This window comes from Bos taurus, chromosome 2, assembly GCF_002263795.3.
Source record: "Bos taurus isolate L1 Dominette 01449 registration number 42190680 breed Hereford chromosome 2, ARS-UCD2.0, whole genome shotgun sequence".
Taxonomy (NCBI): Eukaryota; Metazoa; Chordata; class Mammalia; order Artiodactyla; family Bovidae; genus Bos; species Bos taurus.
In genome coordinates this window covers 120,908,923-120,931,893 of record NC_037329.1, presented here as the reverse complement: position 1 = coordinate 120,931,893, position 22,971 = coordinate 120,908,923, and the positions used below count along the sequence as shown (strand labels likewise).

General features: G+C 52.3%; 1 protein-coding gene and 1 long non-coding RNA gene across 4 annotated transcripts in view; both read left to right on the top strand.

Annotated features, from left to right (window-relative positions):
* Nucleotides 1-1,719: 1,719 nt before the first annotated feature.
* Nucleotides 1,720-18,147, top strand: LOC101907639 (uncharacterized). The gene is made up of 3 exons (XR_233741.5): nucleotides 1,720-2,535; nucleotides 9,336-9,506; nucleotides 17,686-18,147. It is a non-coding gene; the product is annotated as an uncharacterized lncRNA (long non-coding RNA).
* A 3,940-nt stretch (nucleotides 18,148-22,087) lies between these two features.
* KIAA1522 overlaps nucleotides 22,088-22,971 on the top strand; it is a 28,256-nt gene continuing 27,372 nt past the window's right edge. For 2 of the 3 annotated variants that reach the window (XR_805118.4, XM_002685609.7), the window contains exon 1: nucleotides 22,088-22,444. Coding sequence is in view for 2 of the 3 variants with exons in the window: in XM_002685609.7 (XP_002685655.2) it covers nucleotides 22,210-22,444 (235 nt within the window). In the remaining variant the exon portion in view is untranslated. The remainder of the gene's footprint in view (nucleotides 22,445-22,971) is intronic. The other variant, XM_005203050.5, reaches the window with a different exon arrangement.

The following is a 22,971-nucleotide window of genomic DNA, read 5'->3' as shown; positions in this document are numbered from 1 at the left end:
CACCTGCAATGCAAGAGACACGGGTTCGATCCCTGGGTCATGAAAATCAGATCCACTGGAGGAGGGCATGGCAACCCACTCCAGTATTCTTGCCTGAAAGATCCCATGGACAGAGTGGCCTGGTGGGCTACAGTCCAAAGGGTCACAAAGGGTCTGGAGTGACTGACAGGCTCAGGCCAGCCAACTTCCTCTGGCTAGTCTATACCACACCCTCCACCCACTAAACTGAAGCTATGCCTTCTCCTTGTCTACCTGCTGCTGCTGCTGCTAAGTCACTTCAGTCGTGTCCGACTCTGTGCGACCCCATAGACGGCAGCCCACCAGGCTCCCTCGTCCCTGGGATTCTCCAGGCAAGAACACTGGAGTGGGTTGCCATTTCCTTCTCCAATGCATGAAAGTAAAAAGTGAAAGTGAAGTTGCTCAGTCGTGTCCGACTCCCAGCGACCCCATGGACTGCAGCCTACCAGGCTCCTCCCTCCATGGGATTTGCCAGGCAAGAGTACTGGGGTGGGGTGCCATTACCTTCTCTGCTTGTCTACCTACTTATTCCAAAATCTCACCCAGTCACTTCCTCCAGAAAAACCTTTTCTGGGCTCTCTTCCCAGGTCCACACGGCCTTTGCACATGCTGTTCCCTCTAGTTGTTGTTGGGTTTTTTTTTGGTGGGTTTTTTTTTTGTTGTTGTTGTTGTCAGTACCACAGGGCATGTGAGATCTTAGTTTCTGGATCAGGGATTGAACCCATGCCCCCTGGAGTGGAAGCACAGATTCTTAACCACTGGACTGCCAGGGAAGTCCTGTTCCCTCTAATTAGAACAGCCTTTCCCTCAGCTATAAACCCTGATAGGGCACAGCTTAAATATCACCTCTTCCAGGAAGTCCACCTTCCCTATGCACCTGCCGCCCCCTGTGCTTCTAAACAGATGGCAGCACAGGAGATTGCTTTTTCAGTGCTTCATCCACCGCTTTTTTGTAGTGATGCCTCTGAAAGCGGAAACTGCACCTCTTGAAGGCTGCATAGCATCCCTGGGCGGGGCCCAGCAACTGGGACTGGTGAATGTTCAGTGAATGTTCAGTGAATGCATGGCCTTTGAAGAGTGACTAGACACAACTGGGTCCACTCACTGAATGGAAGCACGGCCTCAACTCAGAGGCACATGCCTAATCTCAGAATCAGAGGCAACAGTCACATACGGAGTCACACGCACGCACAGAGTCACAGTCATATGCAAGAGGCACGTGCACAGAGCCGCATTCATCTGTGCTCACTTCTGCTTCTCAGTGTCTGAGGTACCTTTGTGTCCGAGGTATGCAGGCTCTCTCTTCTGTTGTGACTTAAGGTCCTTGAGAACAGTTGTGTCTCCTTTCCCAGCCTGGGAACCCCTAGAGAGGGTGAATTGTCCCCATCAGACTGGGACTCCCAGGGGAAGTGTATGTCTCCCCAAGTAGTTTGCGGGGCTGGGCCAGGGAGTGTCTTCCCTAGCCACCGGAGTGCTCTTGGATTAGGCTGTTTCCCACATCAGACTTGGAACCCTTGGGGCAGGGCCATATCTCCCCCACTAGCTAGTCTTGGCCTCAGGACAGACTGGGTCTGATTAAACAGGAGCAGAGCTGAGCTGGATCTTCCCCATCAGACTGGTGGCTCCCACGGGCATGGCTGTGCCCCCTTGACCCCTCTCCACAACTGTCACCTGCCACCTGCCCACCAGCTGGGCCTTCCTCTCACCATGGTAGTGATCAGGGGCTTTGGAAGCAGCAGCAAAACTAACAGGAAATCTGGGAGTAGCTGGTCCTGTAGGATCCCCCAAGAGGTGACGAGATCAGAGAGGCTTCAGCAGGGGAGACATGGCCCAGCTCTGTGTATCCAACAAGTCCTTCATGTGTCTTCCCTTCATTCACCAAGCCTGTCCTGAGTCCCTGGGCATGACCCTGAAGCCTCCACCTTTATTGTTTAATTCGCTCACCAATCCAATCCTGGGAGGTAGGTGTGACCATCACCCCATTTCTACATGAGGAAACTGAGGCTCAGAGGAGAGCAGTGGCCTGCCTTAAGTCACAGAGCTGGGAAGTAGCAGAGCTGGGATTCCCACGGCACAGGTTGTCTCCTTCCAGCCTAGGTTTGAGGGAAACTGGGAAGGTTGGGTCAACAGGTTGCAGTGACTGTGTGTGTGTTTCTGGCTCGGGCCTGTGCAGCTGGCTAGGAGACAGGACTGCCAGGGGATGGGAGTGCCTGGCAGGGTGATGGGGAACAGTGAGGAGAAGCAGGTTCCGCAGGCAGCCGGCCAGGACCGGTGGAGGTGGGCTGAGCCTGGAACCCAGTCTTCCTGTTCCCAGCACCAGCGTCCCCTCGCCAGCCGGCTCCTAGCACTGGAGTCCTGGTTGCCAGTCCCATTCATCGTCTGAACCATCGCTAGACCTCGCTTTTTGCATCAGAGAAACAAGGGCAGAGACCTGGGTTTGGGGGGGTTGGTTTATAGCCCCGGGGGATTCCTGCTCCTTTAAGCTTTTCTCCATGGAGAGGGTGCGGCCAGCCGCAGGTGAGTGGAGTTGCCACATCAGCAGGGCAAACCCCGCCCCATCCCCTCCCCCAGCTCCGGAGGGAGGCCCCCGAGGCCCCAGAGGATGGTGGGAAGTGGGTGGAGAGAGAGTTCAGCCCGGTTGGCTGGAGGGGGTGGTGGTGGCTGCACCGGTGGGTTGGGGAGACTGTGTGAGTGTACCTGGCCGTGCTATACCTGACCGAACATCCGTGAATGTTCCAGAGTCCTACAGGCGTGTGCATACAAGTGTGTGGCTTTGACTGTGAGAACGTACTCAAATGTGCAAGAATGTGTGTCACTGAGGGTGTCTTGGTGTGCCCCCGTGCACAGTGCACAGATACCTCTCAGTGTGCCAGAGTATCCCTGGGCCTGAGTGCGTTCCTTTTTGTGTCTCTGTGAGTGCACTTGAGTGTGCAAGTGTGTGCCTTTGTGTTTGCCCTTGTACATGTGGATGTTGTCGACAGGAGCTTGTATGAAGGTGTCTGAAGGTGTGGATATAGTTACGCATGGATGAGTGTGTGAATGTCTCTGAGTGTGTGCTTGTGTCTGGGGGTGACTCCGTGAGTGTCCTGAGCATACAGGAGTGTGTGGATGTCCCTGAGCGTGTGCTTGTGTCTGGGGGTGACTCCGTGAATGTCCTGAGCGTACAGGAGTGTGTGAGTGTCCCTGAGTGTGTGCTTGTGTCTGGGGGTGACTCCGTGAATGTCCTGAGCTACAGGAGTGTGTGAATGTCTCTGAGTGTGTTTCCAGTGTGCATTGGTGGGACCAGGTGGACAAGGGCTTGTGTAACTGTGTTGCTAGCAGTCTTCTGAGATCAGGTTTGAACGTTTGTGAGTCCACATTGAGCCACCTCTACCCACTGACCCCTGAGCCTTCAAAAACCCCAGCCTCTGTGTCCCCCTCCCTTCCTGGTGACTCACCTCCCTGCCATCCCTGCCCCTCCCCCACCAGCCTCCTGTCTTGAAGGGCAGTCCCCTCTGTGCAGTTTGCCTTCTTTCCACCCAAACGGAGTCTCTGTCACTTCCTCCAGGTAGCCTTCTGTGATCAGAGAAGGAGCCCTAACATTAGCTCAGCAGTTGTACCTCCAATTGACAAATGAGAATGTGGGCTCAAAGTACCGCAGTGACCACAGCAGTTCCCATGGTAGGCACGTGCATTTGATCCCATGACTTCTACCACTCAGGGTAAGACCCCTGGCCTCCTCCCCATCAGTGGTCCCAGTCCAGGGCTCAGGAAAGGAGGAAGGGCTTGGCTATTCCTGTGTTGTCATTTCATTCACTCCAGTCTTGCTCAGAGGTGAGACAGCTTGCCCAGGTCACAGTCGGGGAGTAGCTGAGGCAGGATTTGAACACCAGTCTCTTGAGCTCCGGAGCTCATGCTTATAGGGGCTGGGTTGAGGGGTGGGGGGTTAGTCTGGGGCTGACTGGCCACTGGTCCCAGAGAAAAAGGCATAAAGGTGATGAGGTAAGAGTAGAAATGAGGAAAGGTGGCTCAAGGCAGTTCCCATGGGGCGTCATACCCAGAACGGAGGTGATACAGACTCACGTGTGCCCCAGGGCCTGGCAGACTTGCTGTTCTAACCGAAGCCCGGCTTCCTTTCTGGGGGCCCCCTCCCATGGACTGAGGCACTGGGTTGAGGGAAAATGTGACTAAGGAGCCACATGGAGCAATCTGTGTGCTAGCTGGTCACAAGTTTTTTGTTTGTTTTAATTTTTATTCTCTCTCTCTATTTTTAAATTTATTTTTTATTGAAGGATAATTTCTTTACATATTCTATATTAAAGTATAGTTGATTAACAATTTTGTGTTAGTTTCAAGTGTACAGAAAAATGATTCAATTATACATATACATGTATCTTTTTTTTTTCAAATTCTTTTCCCTGTAAGGTTATTACAGAATATTGAGCAGAGTTCTCTGTGCTATGCGGTCCCAAGTTTTGAAATTCCACCGTTCCACCGTTCGTCTGACCTATGTCCCCTGGAGGCCTCCTTTTTTAGATCAGAACCCTAGACTCTGGGGGAAGTGTCTGGAGCCGCCTCCCAGCCTAAGGGAGTCTGACTGGAGTGAGGGTCTCATATTGATGGAAGTCCTGGATGCCTTTCTGGTACAGGGATGGGAAAAATGAAACAGGACCAAGAGCCAGAAGGAGCATGGACGGCGGACCCCCAGGGAGAGGCTGGAACAAGCTCTTCACTGCAATCTCATTTCACTCTCCCAACAGCCCCCAGGGCAGGCCTTACTCCCCGTATTTCTAAGGAGAATACTGAGATGCTGAGAGCCAGATACCTGGCAAAACAGGACTCGAATCTCATCTTGGACTTCAGGTCCAGGACTCTTACTACCCTTTGTGGCCCCCTCTGGATGGGCTGGGAAGAGCCAGAGAGGCAGGAGCGGAGAAGCGGTGTCCCTTTGTCTCCTTCAGATGAGGACCGTGGAAACACTCACCCTGGGCTTCAGGTGCTGTGCTTAGTCACTCGGTCTAAGAGCGACTCAGTCTTTGCGACCCTATGGACTGTAGCCCGCCAGGCTCCTCTGTCCACGGGGATTCTCCAGGCAAGAATACTGGAGTGGGTTGTCATGCCGTTCTCCAGGGGAATCTTCCCAACCCAAGGATCGAACCCAGGTCTCCTGAATTGCAGGTGGATTCTTGACCATCTGAGCCACCAGGAAAGCCCCTGGGCTTCAGGAGATGGGGCTTAAGGAAGACAGGGAGGTGACCCTCATCTCCAGGCCTCCCAGGTCACCAGAGGTGTTCAGGAAGCAAACAGCTCCCCTGACCTGGAGCCTTGTGTTGGTCACAGCTGCAGGCTCCCAAGTCTGACCTTTAGTGTCACAGAGGCTCGGTCATTCTGAACCTTCACTTCTGTCCTTCCTGCACGTCCTGCATGCCTAGACTCCTTGCTCAGCTTGGCTCCTATGATCTCGTGACCCTGTCCATGCTTCTTTCTGGGCTGCTCCCTTATTCTCCAAGAGATGATCTGCTTTGTTCAGTGAATCTGACTCCTGGAGGGCAATTTATGGCCAGCTGAGTGAGATCCAGACTCACCTCTGGTCCAGTTAGTGGCAGGGCAATTGGGCAACTTGGTTCAGATTATGTTGTTGTCGTTCAGTCGCTAAGTTGTGTCTGACTCTTTATGACCCCATGAACTGCAGCATGCCAGGCTCCCCGTCCTTCACTAGCTCCTGGAGTTTGCTCCAAGTCATGCCCATTGAGTCAGTGATGCCATCCAACCATCTCATCCTCTGTTGCTCCCTTCTCTTCCTGCCCTCAATCTTTCCCAGCATCAGGGTCTTTTCCAGTGAGTCGGCTCTTCACATCAGGTGGCCAAAGTATTAGCACATCAGCTTCAGCATCAATCCTTTCAATAAATATTTAGGGTTGATTTCCTTTAGGAATGACTGGTTGGGTCTCCCTGTAGTCCAAGGGACTCTCAAGAGTCTTCTGCGGCACCACAGTTCGAAAGCATCATTCTTTGGTGCTCAACCTTCTTTATGGTCCAGCTCTCACATCTGTATGACTACTGGAAAAACCATAGCTTTGACTATACAGACATTTGTTGGCAAAGTGATGTCTCTGCCTTTTAATATGCTGTCTAGGTTTGTCATAGTTTTTCTTTCAAGAAGCAAGCGTCTTTTAATTTCATGGCTGTGGTTACTGTCCATGTGATTTTGCAGCCCAGGAAAAAAATCTGTCACTGTTTCCATTTTTCCCCCATCTATTTGCCATGAAGCGATGGGACCAGATGCCATTTTTTGAATATTGGGTTTTACACCAGATTTTTAACTCTCCTCTTTCACCTTCATCAAGAGGCTCCCCTTGGCTTTCTGCCATAAAATGGTATCATCTGCGTATCTGAGGTTGTTGTTTCTCCTGGCACTTTTGATTCCAGCTTGTGATTCATCCAACCTGGCGTTTCTCATGATGTACTCTGCATAGAAGTTAAATAAGCAGGGTGACAATATACAGCCTTGATGTACTCCTTTTCCAATTTGGAACCAGTCCATTGTTCAATGTCTGCTTCTAACTGTTGCTTCTTGGCTTGCATACAGGTTTCTCAGGAGACGGGTAAGGTGGTCTGGCACTCTCATTTCTTTAAGAATTGTCCAGTTTTTTGTGATTTACACAGTCAAAGGCTTTAGCCTAGTCAATGAAGCAGAAGTGTTTTTTTTTTTTTTTATTCTTTTGCTTTTTTCTTATGCTTATTCTTTTTCTTTTTCCAATGGATGTTGGCAATTTGATCTCTGGTTCCTCTGCCTTTTCTAAACCCAGCTTGTACTGGAAGTTCTCCGTTTATGTCCTGTTGAAGCCTAGCTTGAAAGATTTTGAGCATTATGTTGCTAGGATGTGAAATGAGTGCAATTGTGCGGTAGTTTGAGCATTCTTTGGCATTGCCTTTCTTTGGGATTGGAATGAAAACTGACCTTTTCCAGTCCTGTGGCCACTGCTGAGTTTTCCAAATTTGTTGACATATTGAGTGCAGCACTTTCACAGCATCATCTTTTAGGATTTGAAATAGCTCAGCTGGAATTCCATCACCTCCACTAGCTTTCCTCATAGTAAAGCTTCCTAACTCCCAGGACTGTGGGTGAACCAGGCATCTAGAGCATATACAACTCCCTTGAATCCAGACCCTGATTTCAGCTGCTTCAATGAAGCTGGGGACAGTGCCCCACACAGGGCTGGCAGGGCTGAGCTGTGGTGGCTCTTCTGAGACCGAAGTAAGTGAAGTCAGCCACGGAGCCTTGGGGCTCTGTCCAAAGGTGGGCTGTGCCGTGGGGCTTGTGACCCTCGTGCCCCTGTCCAGGGCACTAAGGATCACCATCGGCTCCCACCTCCCTGACTTGGGTCTCCCTACTGTGGGTTTGCTTCTCTGTGTCCTGGAGATGCCTGGAACACCCCGTGGCCATCCCACCACTCCAGACTTGGGAGTGTGAGCCACAGTCTCTCTGCCTGCAGGTCTGACTCTGTGTCCCTGACCCTGCAGCTCACAGCCTTTTTCCCTTGCTGCCTGGGTGTCCTGTTTCCGGCCTTCCTGTGTGGCCCTGACCAACCCTGGGCGGGCCTGAGGGGAGCGGTGGAGGGGATGGGAAGGATGTGCACAGCGCAGCGCTTGTTCAGGGGATCAGGGTGGGACTGATGCCTGCTCTTGTGTTGCAGCCCCTGGCTTGAATCTTGGCAAGCTGTGGGTGAGCGGGTGAGGGCTGCCTCTCTGCCTGCAGTGTCATCCCAACATCCATCTCACTGGCAGAGCGGGCCCAGAGCCATCATGGAACCTGACCAAGAAGGCCCTTAGCTGGGCTCTCCTTCCAGGCTATTATTGATCCCTTTGCCTCTGGCTCCTCTGTCTCATGGCCTGTGCCCTGGACCATGACAAAGACAAGGACATGCTGAAATGGGTGAACCAGACTGGGGATGCAGCATTGGTCTCAGGGTGGAAGGTTCCATTAGGGAGATATGGAATCAGTGAGAGGATGGGCTCAGTGAAGGGGGTTGGAGGCTCAGCGAAGGGAATGGGGGCTCAGTGATGGGGGTGGGGCCCAGTGTGGGGGAGTGGGGGCTCAGGCAGGCAACACCAAACAGTCCTCAGCAGCAAACTGTGAGGTCTTAGGGGCTCAGGAGTCAGGGCTGAGAGCAAGGCCCTGGAAGCCAGTGAGAGGGTAGTCTGGCCTGGGGTCACTGTGGACTTGAGAGTCTCTCCAGGTTTTCTCATTTCCTGGGTGTTTCCTTTCACCTCGGAGGTCCAGAAAGGCAATTTGGAACCCTGGGATGGCCCTAGCCAGGGATCTCAGGGACCACCTCGCTTACCCCTCAGGTTATAGCCCTTGGCAGGCCTCCAGGACTGGGAGAGGGAGAAGGGATGGGCAGTGGGACCATGCCTCAGATTCTTGAGATTTATTCCCCCTTCCTCAGCAGCCCCCTCACCACTGAGTCCTTCCTCTTTTACAGAGGGCCTCCCCCTTGATTGAGGTCACCCCTGTCCCTTGAAAGTCCCCAGCTCTCTTTGATCTCCGTCCCCTTACTGAGCTCAGATCCCCTTCACAGAGCCCTCATGCCAGAACAGAAGCTGGTAAATCTTTCAGTGGAGTCCTTTAGGCCCTGTTCTTTCTCACCTGCCGGGAGGGTTATCTGGACCCTAGACCCATCCACTCAGGTTGGACTGAAAGCCCTACTGCCCAAAGAATTGCAGGGGCAAGGAGAAAAGAGGTGCTCATTTGTATTCATTTGCACGGAGTTATTTAATATTCAAATGTCCGAGCTTGGGCTGGTGAGGAATGGCTGCTAGCAGACTTGCAGTTTGCATGTTTCATTTTTAGTGAAGGAAACACCCAAATCCTCCTCCCTCTCCAGTTCCCCCATTTGGAGCCTGACTTGGCGAGAGCCTTAAGTTGGCCTCTGCAGAGAAGGTACAACTTGGAGAATGTTAAGTAGGAGCTATTTTGGGTACCAGACCCCAGAAGCTTGCTGAAGACAGGTGTGAAGTGGGAGAAGAAGCAAGGATTCCCTCCCCATTTCCCAGAGGAAGCCAGGATCTAAAACTGGGAGTATTAATAGAATGAAAAGGGGGAAAGGTTTTTAGAGTATTAAAAACTGAAGGGGTTCTTAGGGATTTCTTAGGCTCTTCTCTGGCTACTCAGGGTACGTGTATACACCACTGCTCCATTCTGCAGCTGCTGCATCCATGGCAGACATGATTAATTGATCACGGCACTCTGAACCCAGAGCCATTTGAGGCAGCAGTTTGTATAGGAAATTAAATCTATTTATCTTCCCTGATTACTTCAACCCTTTCCTTTCCAGACGGGGAAGCTGAGGCCCAGAGAGGATTCAGAAAATGCAGACCATATCCACCCCCAACACTACCTGCCCAGCCGGGAAGCACAGGGGTCATTCTCTTGGAGGGTGAGAGAGGGCAACTCCATTCTGGGTAAGAAAGTCATCACAAGAAGGTGCGTCTGGGTGGAATTACAGGTGAGTTTGATTTACAACATAGGGCTTTTCTGCATTTCTCAGATTCTCTTTGAGCCTGAATTCAGTCTGTAATCAGATATCCCCCAATAATACTAAGTGTATTTTTGTTACCTGCTTTAGGCATTATCTAAATCAACTCTGACAACCACTCTGGTAGGGAGTTGTTACCATTGCTATTCCTGTTTTAAAGAGGAAGAAAGAGGAGTCTAGACATTTGCCCAAGGTCATACAGCAAGTGGCACAGCTGTGACTCTACCCACATTAAATGCAATTGAATCAATCAAAAGTTAATATCAGGGATGGTCCGGGTCTATGGGAGAATGCTGATTTGCTTGCTCCTCTGTGACTTGCCCAATGGCACTCTGGATGTTGTGTGGACAAACAGCCTGGGCCCCAGAGAAAGCTGCTGAGCGGCCCCTGGAGACAGGAGAAGCCTGGCATGATCCCCCACCCCTTGCCAGGACCTGGACACCTCTCGCTGCTCAAGACAATGGGAACACTGTGCCCTGGCAGAGTGCAGGATGGCAGGCATGGCCTGCCAAGGCCCCTGCTATTCCTCTCAGCGTGGCAAAGTGCAGAGAGGATGGGAGATGCTGAGGAATGAGGTAGGGGGTGGCTCCGAGCTGAGCCAACAACAGCAAAGGGTGGAGCAAGGAGTGGAGGAAGGAGGGTCTGCCCTCCGCTGGGACTGGAGGAGAGGCCATTTTGGCAGGAGCAGGAGCCCAGTGCCTCCCGCCACCCAGCTTCCGCAGGCATCACCCACTGGCATGTCTGAGCCCCTCACACCTTGGTCCACTGTCTCCAAACACCACTCCATTCTGTGTTCCCCGGAATACCGAATGAGGACGCCAGCGGGCCAGCCTTCCAATCTGTGTGACCTTGCCCAAGCCCCTGTGTCTCTCTGAACTTCCTCACTGGTGAAATGAAGGTGACGGCCAGACCCTACTTTTTCAAGGCGAGCAGAGCAGCAAAGGACCCCAGCCGGAGGGGGTGAAGCAGCAAATGGTGGTTGCTAACGTGACAACGGGGCTCCTCTCCCAACCTGGCAAAGTGAGGACAGGCCAGGAGAGCTTGTGGGGGGCGGAGCCCTCTTCCTTCCTGCCCCTTTCATCTGGGTATCGAGATGAGATCTGAGACCAGATGCGTGGCCGAGTGACTCAGCCCTTTCCTGCCTGGACACTCCTCCCCGCCTGCCTCACCAGGCTGGGCCAGGCGGTGAGACAGCAGACTGGACGTGGGGGTGGCTGGTCCTGAACAACCTCTGGGGAGTGGTGGGGGAGGGAGAGGGGAGGATGAATGAGGCTAATGTGGCCTGGCCTGAGAGATGGGGATGGCTTGGAGGAGGAGGGGCCATCAGGGAAGAGAGTGAGGGTGTCCTTGAGTCTAGTCGCTGAGGCTGACTCAACCTAAAATGCTCAAATGCTCACTGCCCCCTCCTCCCACCAGCCGAGCATCCCTTCCCCAGTATTTCCGGGCCAGCCCAAACCTGTTTGCCCCGCCCTCCTAGGCCCACATACCCACAGGGTGCTCTCTTCCTTCCGTGCTCTCTCCTTTTCTTTCTAGCCAACCGCCTCCACTTTCTCACCTCCCACTCAGCAGGTCCTATTACGGACTCCCCGAAGCAGCACGTGGAAGCAGCTCTCTGGAAGGTTGCCTTAACTTAGTTGCTAAATCCCTTACCCCACCCTGATCTCTCAGGGACGGTAAGCACTGCCGACCTGGCCCTTCTTGGAGCTCTTTTCTTGGCCTCAGATACCACCCTGATGGTTTTCCTTCTATCTCTTGAATGGTTCCCTCTCTGAGCTCACCTTCCGACCGTGCCCCTTAAAGGTATGTGTTCTATAAACTTCCATAGTCTACCATATGGAGGAGTAATTAAGTGTCTGGACTTTGGCATCGAATGGACCTGGTTCAAATCCTGCCTCTGCCTTTTACTAGCCATGTAACTTTGGATAAATTACTTCTCTGAGCCTTAACTTCCTCCTCCATCAAATGGGTTGATATTACCTATCTTCTGGGGATCAAATGGGATAGTAGTAGCAGTGTTAATCGCTCAATCATGTCTTGACTCTTTGCAACCCCTTGGACTGTACCCTACCAGGCTCCTCTGTCCATGGGATTCTCCAGGAAAGAATACTGGAGTGGATTGCCATTCCCTTCTCCAGAGGATCTTCTCGACCCAGGGACTGAACCTGAGTCTCTTGCATTGCAGGCAGATTCTTTACTGTCTGAACTATATGGGATAATATACATAAAGCATGGGATAATGCACGTAAAGCCTTCAGCACTGGGTCTGACATATAGCCAGCAGTCAGTTCCTGGCAGTTGCTGTTAGTATCTTTTCTTCCTGGTAAGTTTTCCTCCCCACCCCACTCCCAACTCCTACCTGCTTGGCACATACAGCTGGATGTCCTAGCGACACTTCAGACTCAAAATGTCCAAAAGAAAAATCCCAGCCCTTCTCCCCACCCCAAATACTAGTTTCTCTTCTTGACATCCCTATATCTTGAATTTTTAATTTTTTTCTTCTTTGTTTTTTTTTTTGCCCCATGTGAGATCTTAGCTCCCTGACCAGGGATTGAACCCACACCATCTGCGTTGGAAGGCGAAGTCCTAACCACTGAACCACTAGGGAAGTTCCCCCCACACCCACACTCTTGTGCCTTTTCTTTTAAGGCCTCATCATCTTCCACTGGGCCCAACCTTCAGAATGTCATCCATTAATTCAACAAGTTCTTACTGAGAATGCAAAGCTATGTGCAGGGAAGACAGACTTGAAAAATCATTGTCTTTGCCCTTAAGGAGCTCACAGTCTGAGGATGGAGACAAGCAATTTAATATAATAAGATAATTGTTCTCTTAGAGGTTTGTATGGAGAAAGCCAGTCTAGGAAATCTTTCGAGAGAAGGGGCATTTGAGTTGGCACTTGTAGGCTGAGAGGGAGCTTGAAAGGTGACTGAATCAGGGAGTGCTGAGGCACGAGCCACAGGCAAAGGCACGGCCATGTGCCGTATGAGAGCAGAGACTGGCCAGGCCCGTAGCGGTGGAGGCTCATGGTTGGGGTTATTTATTTACTTTAAACATTTAATCGCATTAATTAATTAATTAATTTTACTTTCGGCTGCGTCAGGTGGCTTGTGGGATCTTAGTTTCCTGACCAGGGATTGAACCCAGGTGCTCAGCAGTGAAAGAGCTGAGGCCTAACCACTAGAAGGCCAGGGAATTCCCCATGGTTGGGTTTAGGGAGCTCTCTTGGGGCAGCATGGAGGACTGCTGGGAGGAGGCAGAAGTGAAGGCAGCAGGGAAATGCAGGAGAAGGATGAGGGTCTGCAGTCGCTGTACAACCTTGGGAAAGTCACTTGACCTCATGGAGCCTCCATCCCTCATCTGTCAAATGGAGGTACTAATAGGCACCCGAGGGGATGTTAGGGAGGGCTGGATGAGCTAATGGAAGGGAAAGTGCTGGATAAATGCAAGCTGTTGTTGTCAGATATCCGCCAGGGCAGGCTGTATTCCAGCCACAGACCCACCTCAAAAATGGCCTCCTTGAGTCTCCTCTGAGTCAGCCCACATCCTCCCTGGCTCTGGGGTGGGTGGTAAGATGCAGGGGAATCGAGGAGCACACACCTGACTCTGGATCTTGGCTCACTGGCTGCGTGACTTGGAACCAGTTTCTTCCCCTCTCTGAGCCTCATTTCCCTGGCTGCAAAAACAGGGCTGAGGATCCAACTGCAGGGCTGTTGAGAGGATTCCATGGCACGTAGTAGGTGGTCATTAACTGTGTATGTCCCTGTCTCCTGCTCTCTGGTCCGTCCCCTCCTCCAGCGCCTGGGACCAAGCCAAGCAGAGTGGGAAACAGTAAATATTTAATAACAGATAGGCTGAGAGCTTCCTGATGGGAGGGACATGTGGAGGAGCCAGAGGACACCTACTCTCCCAACAGGGTCTACACAGATATCCCCAGGCTCTAGGGGCACCCACATCCTGATTCGAGGGAACTCTTGCTTTCAACGACTTCCTGGGGGAATCCCATCCAGCAGGGACATTCCCAGGGTGCCCAAGTCCCCCAAATGTCTCCTCTCCTATCCTCTCTTATTCTGTCACTCGGGGGGATGGATGGAGTGCTCATTCAACAACCATTCACTGAGCCCCTCGCCTCTGTCCAGTGCCGGCACCAGAGATTCAGAGATGAAAGAGCTGAGTCCTTGTCCTCCGGGGCTTCTAGTCTAGCTGGGAGGGCAAGGGAAACATGTTTGCAATAACGTGGTGGTACATGATATGGCCAGGGACTGACTTTTGAGAAAATCAGACCTTAAAGAAGGGACTTAAATTCTCTGTGACTCCATTTAACCATCTGCAAAATGGGGACAAGACTTTTTATCTCTTTAGGGCTGTTGTAAAGATTAAGGGAGGCAATTATATAATTGGGGCTTCCCTGGTGGCTTGGCGGTAAAGAATCCACCTGCAATGCAGGAGACATGGGTTCAATCCCTGGGTCGGGAAGATCCCCTGGAGAAGGAAATGGTAACCCACTCTGGTATTCTTGCCTGGAGAATCCCATGGACAGAGGAGCCTGGCGGGCTATAGTCCATGGGGTCGCAAAAGAATCGGACATGACTTAGCGACTAAACCACAACAACAGTTATATAATACACATAGGGCAGGCCCTGGAAGCTGGTCAGTCCATCAGCAGAGACGCCATGATGGTGATGATTGTAAGTCACGGTGGGTGTCTGTGAGCACACTATGCGGCAGGGTAGGGGGTGAAACAGAGGGCATTTTGCACAGAAGAGTCAGGGAAGACTCAACAAAAGGAGCATTTGAGCTGCTCCTGAAGGACAAGTGCTTTACCAAAAGGAAAAATGGGGAGAGGCAGGTGAGCCAGAGAGCGAAAGACTCCATGTGTCCAAGAGGCTGGAATTTATGCTGGAGTCAACAGGAAGGGATTTAAGCAGCGAGAGGGACAAGGTCCAGAGTTAGCCTTAGAAAAGGTCCCTTTAGGGCATGTGAAGAGATTGAGAGGTTAGGAGACAGGGAAGCTAGAGTTGGAGCCATGCCTGCATCACTTAGTCACCTGCCTGGTTCTCACCCGGGGTCAATGATTCAAAGGTTCCCGTCCCAGGAATATATCTGCCCCTTAACAGGAATTTACAGGGACAACGCCTTTAGTCAGAGGAACCACCCAAGGGACCCAGAGCAATCAGAAAAAAGCCTGTTGGGCCAGCCCCGAGGTGCCACCCCTCCCCCTGCCCTGGGCCTCCCCTTTGTGAATCTGTGTCTCTGTGGTTGTCTGTGGGCTGAGGCAGCAGAAACAGTATTTTGGAGTGAGCCAGAGCTAAATCCAAACCCTGATTCTGCTAACTGGCTCTATGACCTTGGTCACATTTCTTAACCACTCTGAGTTGGTTTCCTGGAAAATGTTCAAACTTGTATTTTTATTATTTTTTAGACTTTCCAGTTTATGATCTCTCTCTCTGTCTCTCTCTGTCTGTTTTTTTGGACCACAAGGTAGGTGGGATCCTAGTTCCCCAACCAGAGAGTGAAGCCATGCCCCCTGCATTAGCAGCACAGTCTTCACCACTAGACCACCTGGGAAGCCCCCTAAATTTGTAGTATTTTTAAATGCTTGTATGTAAATGCATAGAAAAATATATGCATACTGCCCACTAACATGAACAGTGGTGTGGAGTGGGTGGGGAATGTGTGTGAAGAGGCATTTTCACATTTTACCCTATTTATTTCTGCATTGTTTGGGCCTTTTATAAGCACATATATCCTACATTTCGCATCTGTAAAAAGCGGGGATAACACTGCCAACTTCACAGATTGTCGGAAGGATTTTAAAAAGATCCTACAGATATAACTCCTTTCATGCTGGCTGTGCAGAATGGACCCCCACCAAGTATTAATTCCTCTCTCTTCCTCTTGCCTGCATCTGTGTTGGGTTTTGTGTATCGATGTTGCCCCTTGTAACCGTTTGTTTATATTTATGTAACAAGGCCTTCTGTATACCTCTCTCTGATTTATGGGCCAGTGGGTATCTGTGTGTGTTGTTTTTGTACAGTGGGTGTCTGTATGAGTGTGCATCTGGGAGTGTGAGCATTTGTATATCTATGTGTGTGTGTGTGTCAGCATGTCTGTGTAATTTGGTACATTTCTGTATCTGTGTGTCTGTGTGTTTAGACATCAGGCTATCTTAGTGTACCTGGGTGTTTATGGGTACCCAGAATTGTCTGTGTGTATCTGGGTTTGTGTTTTGGTGTATCTGTGTATTTGGGTATGCCAGTGTGAACTGATGTGCATGTGGGTCTGTCATCCTATCTTTGTGTCTTGGTGTGTTTGTGTAGGCCCCTGTATGGATGGTGGGCTTCCCCGGTGGCTCAGATGGTAAAGACTCTGTCTGCAGTGCGGGAGACCCAGGTTCGATCCCTGGGTCAGGAGGATCCCCTGAAAAAGGAAATGGCAACTCACTTCAGTATTCTTGCCTGGAAAATCCCATGGATGGAGGAGTCTGGCAGGCTACACTCCATGGGTCACAAAGAGTCAGACACAACTGAGCGACTTCACTTTCTTTTGTTCTGTGAGGATGCTGGGGGGTGGAGGGTGCTGCTGAGAATCCACACCCAGATGTTTCTTTCTGATCATGGGCAGGGAGCTCTGCCCACACATCTTGACTCCTCCCCCAGCTTCCAGAAGGCCCTGAATGTGGGCACTTGCCTCCTAGCCCTGCCCTTGGGCACAGGGCCAGCCTCCCTGCCTAGGACTGGTGGAGTGGGTGTCTGCAAACACCTGGAGGCCCCACCCAGCAGCTCCCTACAGGAAGCCTTATCAGCTGGCAGCCCAAGCTGGTCATGCCCCTGATTTGGGGGTGAGAACTGAGAACTGACAGCTCTCCTTGGAGAGCAGTGAGCCCTGTGGATCTTGGGGTCAGGAAATCCTGGTTCTCCCCGCCTAGGTCAGTGTCCATCTGGCTGGCTTTCTGCTTGTCAGATGCAGTCAGACAGTTAGGAAACAAAGCATGTCTCCATGGCAACTCGCCTCTGCCTTTGAACTTGGGCAGTTCAGTGGTTTTGTGGCCCCTTCTTTAGGCTCAGCACTGGATGGGCATGGGTGGTGAGGATGAGTAATGAAGCTTCCGTATATGCTCCATGCATCACCCCACACGCCCCAACCCACTCCAGTACCTCTACACACCCTCCTTTTCTAGATGAAATCAGATGTTCCATTGGGGAAACTGGTACCCAGAGAGGACATGTGTCTTATCCAAAGACATTCAGCAAGTTAGTGGCAGGACTGAGATGAGAAACAGACTAGGCTAACTTTTCCATTTTTAAAACTTTTTGCCCATACCGTATGGCATGTGGGATTTTAGTTCCTGGACCTGGGATTGAACTCATGCCCCTGCAGTGGAAGCACGAAGTCTTAACCAGTGGACTGCAGGGAAGTTCCTAACCTAATTTTTTTTAAGTGACATGTTACTTTTAATGTTTTTGTTGTTCATTCAGTCATGTCCAACCCTTTGAGACCCCATGGACTGCAGCACGCCAGGCTTCCCTGTCCTTCACCATCTCCTGGAGCTTGCTCAAACTCATGTCCATGGAGTTGGTGATGCCATCAACCATCTTGTCCTCTGTCGTTCTCTTCTCCTCCTGCCTTCAATCTTTATTTCCTTATTTTTGGCTGTGCTGGGTCTTCACTGCTGCTCGGTTTTCTCTAGTCGTGGTGAGAGGGGGCTACTCTCTAGTCGCAGTGCGTGAGCTTCTCGTTGCCATGACTTCTCCTATTGTACAGCACAGGCTTTGGGGCACGTGGGCTTCAGTAGTTGTGGCTTCTGAGCTCTAGACAACAGGCTCAGTAGTTGTGGCTCACGGGCCTGGTTGCTTTGCAGCACGTGGGAATCTTCCCAGATTAGGGATTGAACCCGTATCTCCAGCACTGGCAAGCAGATTCATTACCACTGAGCTATCAGGGAAGCCCAGGAAGTCCCTAACTTTTAACAAGCCATTGTAGCAATAATAAAATCACCATAGGCAGAAAACCAAAGCAAACAAACCAAAAACAAGCCATTAGGCTGGGCTGGTTGAATAACTCTTTTTTTTTTTTCTTTTTGGCCGCAGCATGCAGAACTTTTTTTTCCTTCACATCATGTACAACTTTTTTCTTTTCCTTTTCTCTGCAGCATGCAAAACTTCCCTAACCAGGGATCGAACCTATGCCCTCTGCAGTGGAAGCATGGAATCTTAACCACTGGATTTCCAGGGAAGTCCTGCATAACTTATTTCTGTGCAGACCTCAGAATAAAGCTTCTCCTGACACTTCTACCAAGATGTTAAAACACTTACCATTTGCCTCTGCATGTCTATGAAGTGCAGTATTTTCTAATTACTGACTAAAAGAAACTGCTGCAGAAATAAATTGAATGCTGGCTCTCAGTTAAAACCATAACCATCACCTGTAATTCAGGGTTTCAAATTTTTAGTCCATCAAAATGTCGGCATTGTTCCCACGGAATTATTTTGTGGTAAGTAAAGGTTATACATTTTGATTGACAAAAATAAATTCATATGTAAAAGCACTGACTTTTATTTGTCAGGTAAAATTCTGCGGGCTTTTGTTTGAAAGGAAAAATAAAAGTTCCACTCCTAAAAGAAAAAGATTGAAACCCACTTGTCTATACTGTGGACAGCTCAGAATGATGATCTGATCATAGAATAATAACAGGTCAATCTGGAGGCCTGGAGCACAGAGCCGGTGCTCAGGAGATAGTGGCTGAAAGAATGTGAGGAATCAGAGTTCATTCCACAGTGGAGACTGGGCAGTGGCTGCAGCAACCTCTTCTTTCTCTCGGTGCCCCCCACCTTCTCTCTCTTCCTTTCCCTTCCCTTCCCTACCTTAACCTCCCAGGAGCTGGCAGCAACTTGGAGCTGGGAGGGAGCCCACAAAACTCCATTTCCTTTCCACACACGCCACTAACACCTTGGACCTCTCAACCCAGCAGGGAAAATGGGTGGAATTAGGCTTTGGGCCTGATTCTAAGAGATGCTGGGAGTATCAAAGAAGAACTCAGCAGGGAGGTTGTTGGAAACGTTGACACACTGCCATAGATGCCAGGAGCCACAGGGTAGGGGCACAGGAGTGCCTACGGTGGGGATGAGACCTGCAGGGTCCCCCAACTCCTAGGTTAGGGAGGGAAGAGGTGGAGGACATCAAACACAATGAGCCTCTTTCTATCTTCTCCCACTGAAAAGGATCAAAGGTTAGAGAGTCTGCTAAAGCCGTGGACCCATTCTTTCCCAAGAAAAGATGCATACAGGTGCATCTGAAGTTAAGCAGAACATTTCTGGAAGTTCCTAGAGGCCCAGATGTGGCCCCAGAATAAATACTTTGCTTTCCCAACCTTTGAAAGCAGCAGGGGTGAGGCAGGAGCACAAAGCTAGTGATCAATTAGAAAATACACACACAGGAACACAAAGCAGTTTTAAATTTCACCTCTGCCCAGAGGGAGCTGTGTGTCTTTTGGCAAGTCATTCCACCTCTCTTTAGGCTTTCTTATCCATGGAATAGGACTGTTAATCTCTCAAAATCATCAACTTTGCGGAACTGCTCCACCCTCCAATTGGTCTAAGAACGGAGGGAAGCCACAGGTGCTCCCACCAGGGGCTGCTTGATTTACAGACCCTTCCTGGTGTTCTCTGTAAAATGAGGGTGGCTCAGCCACACCTTGGCCTGGCTGCCCAGTCTGAATAAAGTCCATGGGCCAGACCTAGCAGAGGACAAAGCTGGATCCTATGAAAGGCAGGTCTCCCGAGGGTCGGAGGATCAGGGAATGTTGGATTGGTGTGAGGCCCACCTGGGGTGGTCCTGAGTTTTCCACAAACAGAGGAAACAGAGAATTCCCTGTTGGCACAGTGATTAGGACTCTGAACTTTTATTGTTGAGGGTCTGGGTTTGATCCCTGGTAGGGGAGCTAAAATGCTGCAAGCCATGGGGCACAGTCAGAGAGCAACAACATAACAAACAATAACAGAGGGAGAAAAGCTGGATGACCTCAGGGGCTACAGCCCTAAGCTTGGTTATGGCTCCTTCCTCCCTGGGGACAGGCTGGCAGCTTCCTTCCTGGTCAGGTGACAGCCTGGCTCTAGGATGGACTTTGGGCTCTGCCGACAGGGGCTGCTGGGAAGTCAGTTTCCTTAGCTGCCCAGAGGGACGGCAAAGAAATGTAGCTGAGCTGAGAATCGTGAATCCAGAGAGCAGTGTTGCAGGCTAGCCTGTTCCAGCTAGCCCTGAGGGGCTCAGAATCAGGCCTATCAGGCCAGGGGACAAATAGGAAAGCCGGGCTGCCGGATTAAGGGTGGCTGGAGATGGGAGGTGAGAGCGTCTGGGTGTTGGAGTTAGAAGCAGTGAAGGGAATACAGCCCTGACCTCTCCCTACTCCCTTTTCTCTCCCCACCTCCAAATCAGGGGACCTAATCTGTGAGTTGACTCCTGGGGATTGTGGTTTGAGGGGAAGGCTTCGCTGAGGATATGAGCCACTGGCAGGATCAACTTCATGCGCATAGTCCACTTGGCCCTGCTCTCTGAAAGGCCCCATGCTTGATCATGCTCTGCTGTTACTTTCTTGAAATTTGTAATAAATGTTGAACAGGGGCCCTGCATTTTCATTTTGTACTGGGCTCTGAAACTGTGTAACCAGTCTGGCCACCAGGAAAAAGAGGTGCTGAAAGGGTGGGTGGGGGGCAAGGCTGCCCAACTATTCCTCTCCTGATCACCCCTTCCAAAAGCCAGAGTATGTTTGCCTTCTCTCTCCTCTCTAGTCCATCCATATTATCTAACAGGCTGAGGTTCTATGCATTGCTCTTAAAGCATCAGTCCCTCCGGTATCACTTTTCCTCTGATACGCACCTAGTGCTGAAGGGGGCAGAGAGCACCATGAGGACAAGCCCAGTGTGATCCCTGTGCATGGCCCAGTGATGCACACTGATCCAGAATGGGTGCTCTGGGATTATGGGCTGAAAGCAAATGAGTGACGACGGTTAGATGGGAAACTGGGGCCCAGTAAGTACAGTGATCTGCCCCAGGCCCACCACGTGTGTGTGTGTGTGGGAGGGGAGTTGTCACCGATGGCCCAGGTTTGCCACAGCTGAGCCCCTACTCAGGGAGCTAAGGCAAGTTCAAAAGGTCACACTGCTCACTCTAATCCTTCTACAATATCATAGTGAGTGTTGTTGACGCTACACCAGGGCTGACTAGGCTGAGTAAGGACAAGGAGAAGGCTGTTTTACCAAGGTCAGGCTGGATGATGAAGACAAATTTTAACCGGTGGGGTGATCATGATGCCCTTCTGAGTCAAAAGGGAGTCCAAGATCTCACAGCTGGTCCCTAGGGCAATTTCTAGCTCCTGGGAACCAGGCAGAGACAAGACTTACATTGTCAATCTTAATTCCTCTGCTGATGACCCCCTCCATGCTCCTGGGCAATCTGTCTTCTTCTGGCCTCAGTTTCTCTTCTGTACTATGGGTATCACTCCCTGGCCTGCCTCCCTCAGAGCCTCTTGTAGGATCAGATCATACAAAAGGGCTCCCTCAGCTACAATAAAGAGCCAGAGGCCTGGAGGAAACAAAGCATAGCATTTTTGTGATTCTTAAAGGCTTCCTTTCTCTACCGGCTTCCTCGGTCACACCTGTCACCTGCAGAGGATCTCAAAGCATCTTATAAAGCTGTGAGTTCAAGTCCAAGATCAGTTCTGATCAGTACTGAGCATCTCAGTGGAAAATCCAGACCCAGACACTAGTGCTCTGGGGACTCACAACCTGGCCCAAGGGTAAACTGAGGCACGGCTCTCCTCATCCTGTCACCTGCCACCCAAGGGGGAAGCAGGAACCCAGGAAGCATGGGTCCCAGCTCCACACTGAGGATTGATGGGGGCTGGGGGAAGGTGTGGTGAGGAAGGGGAAAGGAGGGAAAGGAGACTCCGAGTTGCCAGACTGCAGAAGAAAGCTCCAGGTCTCAGGTGGGTCTGAAGTCTGTCTCTAGAGCAAAACCTCCAATAGCACCCAGATCCTGGAAAGCATTCTCAGAAACCCCTTACTCCAGAAAGAGGATTCCAGAATCCCCCATCTCTTTCTGGACCGAACTCAGGACACGAAGTTCTCTTCGGATCCAACCCCAGCATTTTTCTCCCCGCTTTCTCTGAGCACCCCCACCCCAGCGCCAGTACTTCTCCGTCGGAACCTTGCTCTCTTCAATGGCCCCGCCGGGACTGAACCTCGGTACCGCCCCCTCCACGCCCACCCCGCGACCCCGCCCTCTCGGCCCGGGCCCCCGCCGCGGCTCGGGGGCGCGGTGACCACCCTCCCTCGGGACCGGACCTCTCCCTCCGCTAGCCCCCGAGCTCCGGGACCCCGGCCGGCGGGCCGGAGGAGGCGGGAGGGGCCGCAGGCAGCGCCGCCCCCGCCCCGTGGCCGCTCCCTCCCGGCCCCGTCCCTCCCGGCCGGCCTCCGCGCCCCGCCCGCCGCCCCGCGGCCCCTCCTGCGCCGCTCCCGCCGCCCGCCCGCTCCTCGCCCGCTCTGCCTCCGCCGCCCAAACTTTTCTCCGGGCGCGTCTCGGCGCGGCGGCCGCCTGCCCGCCCGCCCGCTCGCCCCCGGCCCATGGGCGCCCCGCCTCAGGGGGCCTGACCCCCGCCGCCAGGTCTGCCCGCCGCGCTATGGCGGCCCGCGCGTCCCCCGCCGCACCTGCGGCCGACGAGCCGGGGGGCCCCGGCGGCCCCCCGCGCAGGAAGAAGTCTCGCTCGGGCGCGTCCGGCCTCCGCCGCGCCTTCAGCTGGCTGCGGGGCAAGCGGCGCAAGAAGAAGGCGGCGGGGGCCGAGGGCGCCGAGCCGGCCGCCCCCCGGGCCAAGAAGGCGGACGACAAGGCCAGGAAGGCCAAGGGTAAGGGCCGAGGTAAGGCGGCCGGGCACCTGGGGAGGCGCGGGGCGGTGCCCGGGGTGCGGCCCGAGTGGCTCCGTTTGGGGTCCGCGGCGTGTCCGGAGGGTGCTGACTTCCTAGGCGTTGGTGCTGGGGGAGCGAAGAGCCGGGACTCGGTCCGAGCACCCCGACTCTGCGCCACCCCGCTCCTGATGTCCCAGACTCAACCCAGCCCCGCTCTAGGGGTGGGGGGACCCCCGACTGGGGCAGGGATCCCCCGGCTTAGTCTGGAAGTGCTGGCCGCCCGGCTCTTGGGACGGTGAGGCAGTACCCCCCTCCCCCAGGCTCACCCAGGTTCTGCCCTCTGCTGCTGAGTCAGGGGGTCAGAGACTTGACTCTGGATTGGGGCCAATGGGAGAGGCAAGTGGCCTTGCATGTCTGGTGGGGGTTCCTCTGGGTCTGGAAAGTCAACTGCACTCAGAAGGTGTGTCAGCTGTGGAGGGGGATCTGGGTTGCCAGCCCCACACTGGACCCGCACGGAGCAGTGACATGCTTTACGTTAT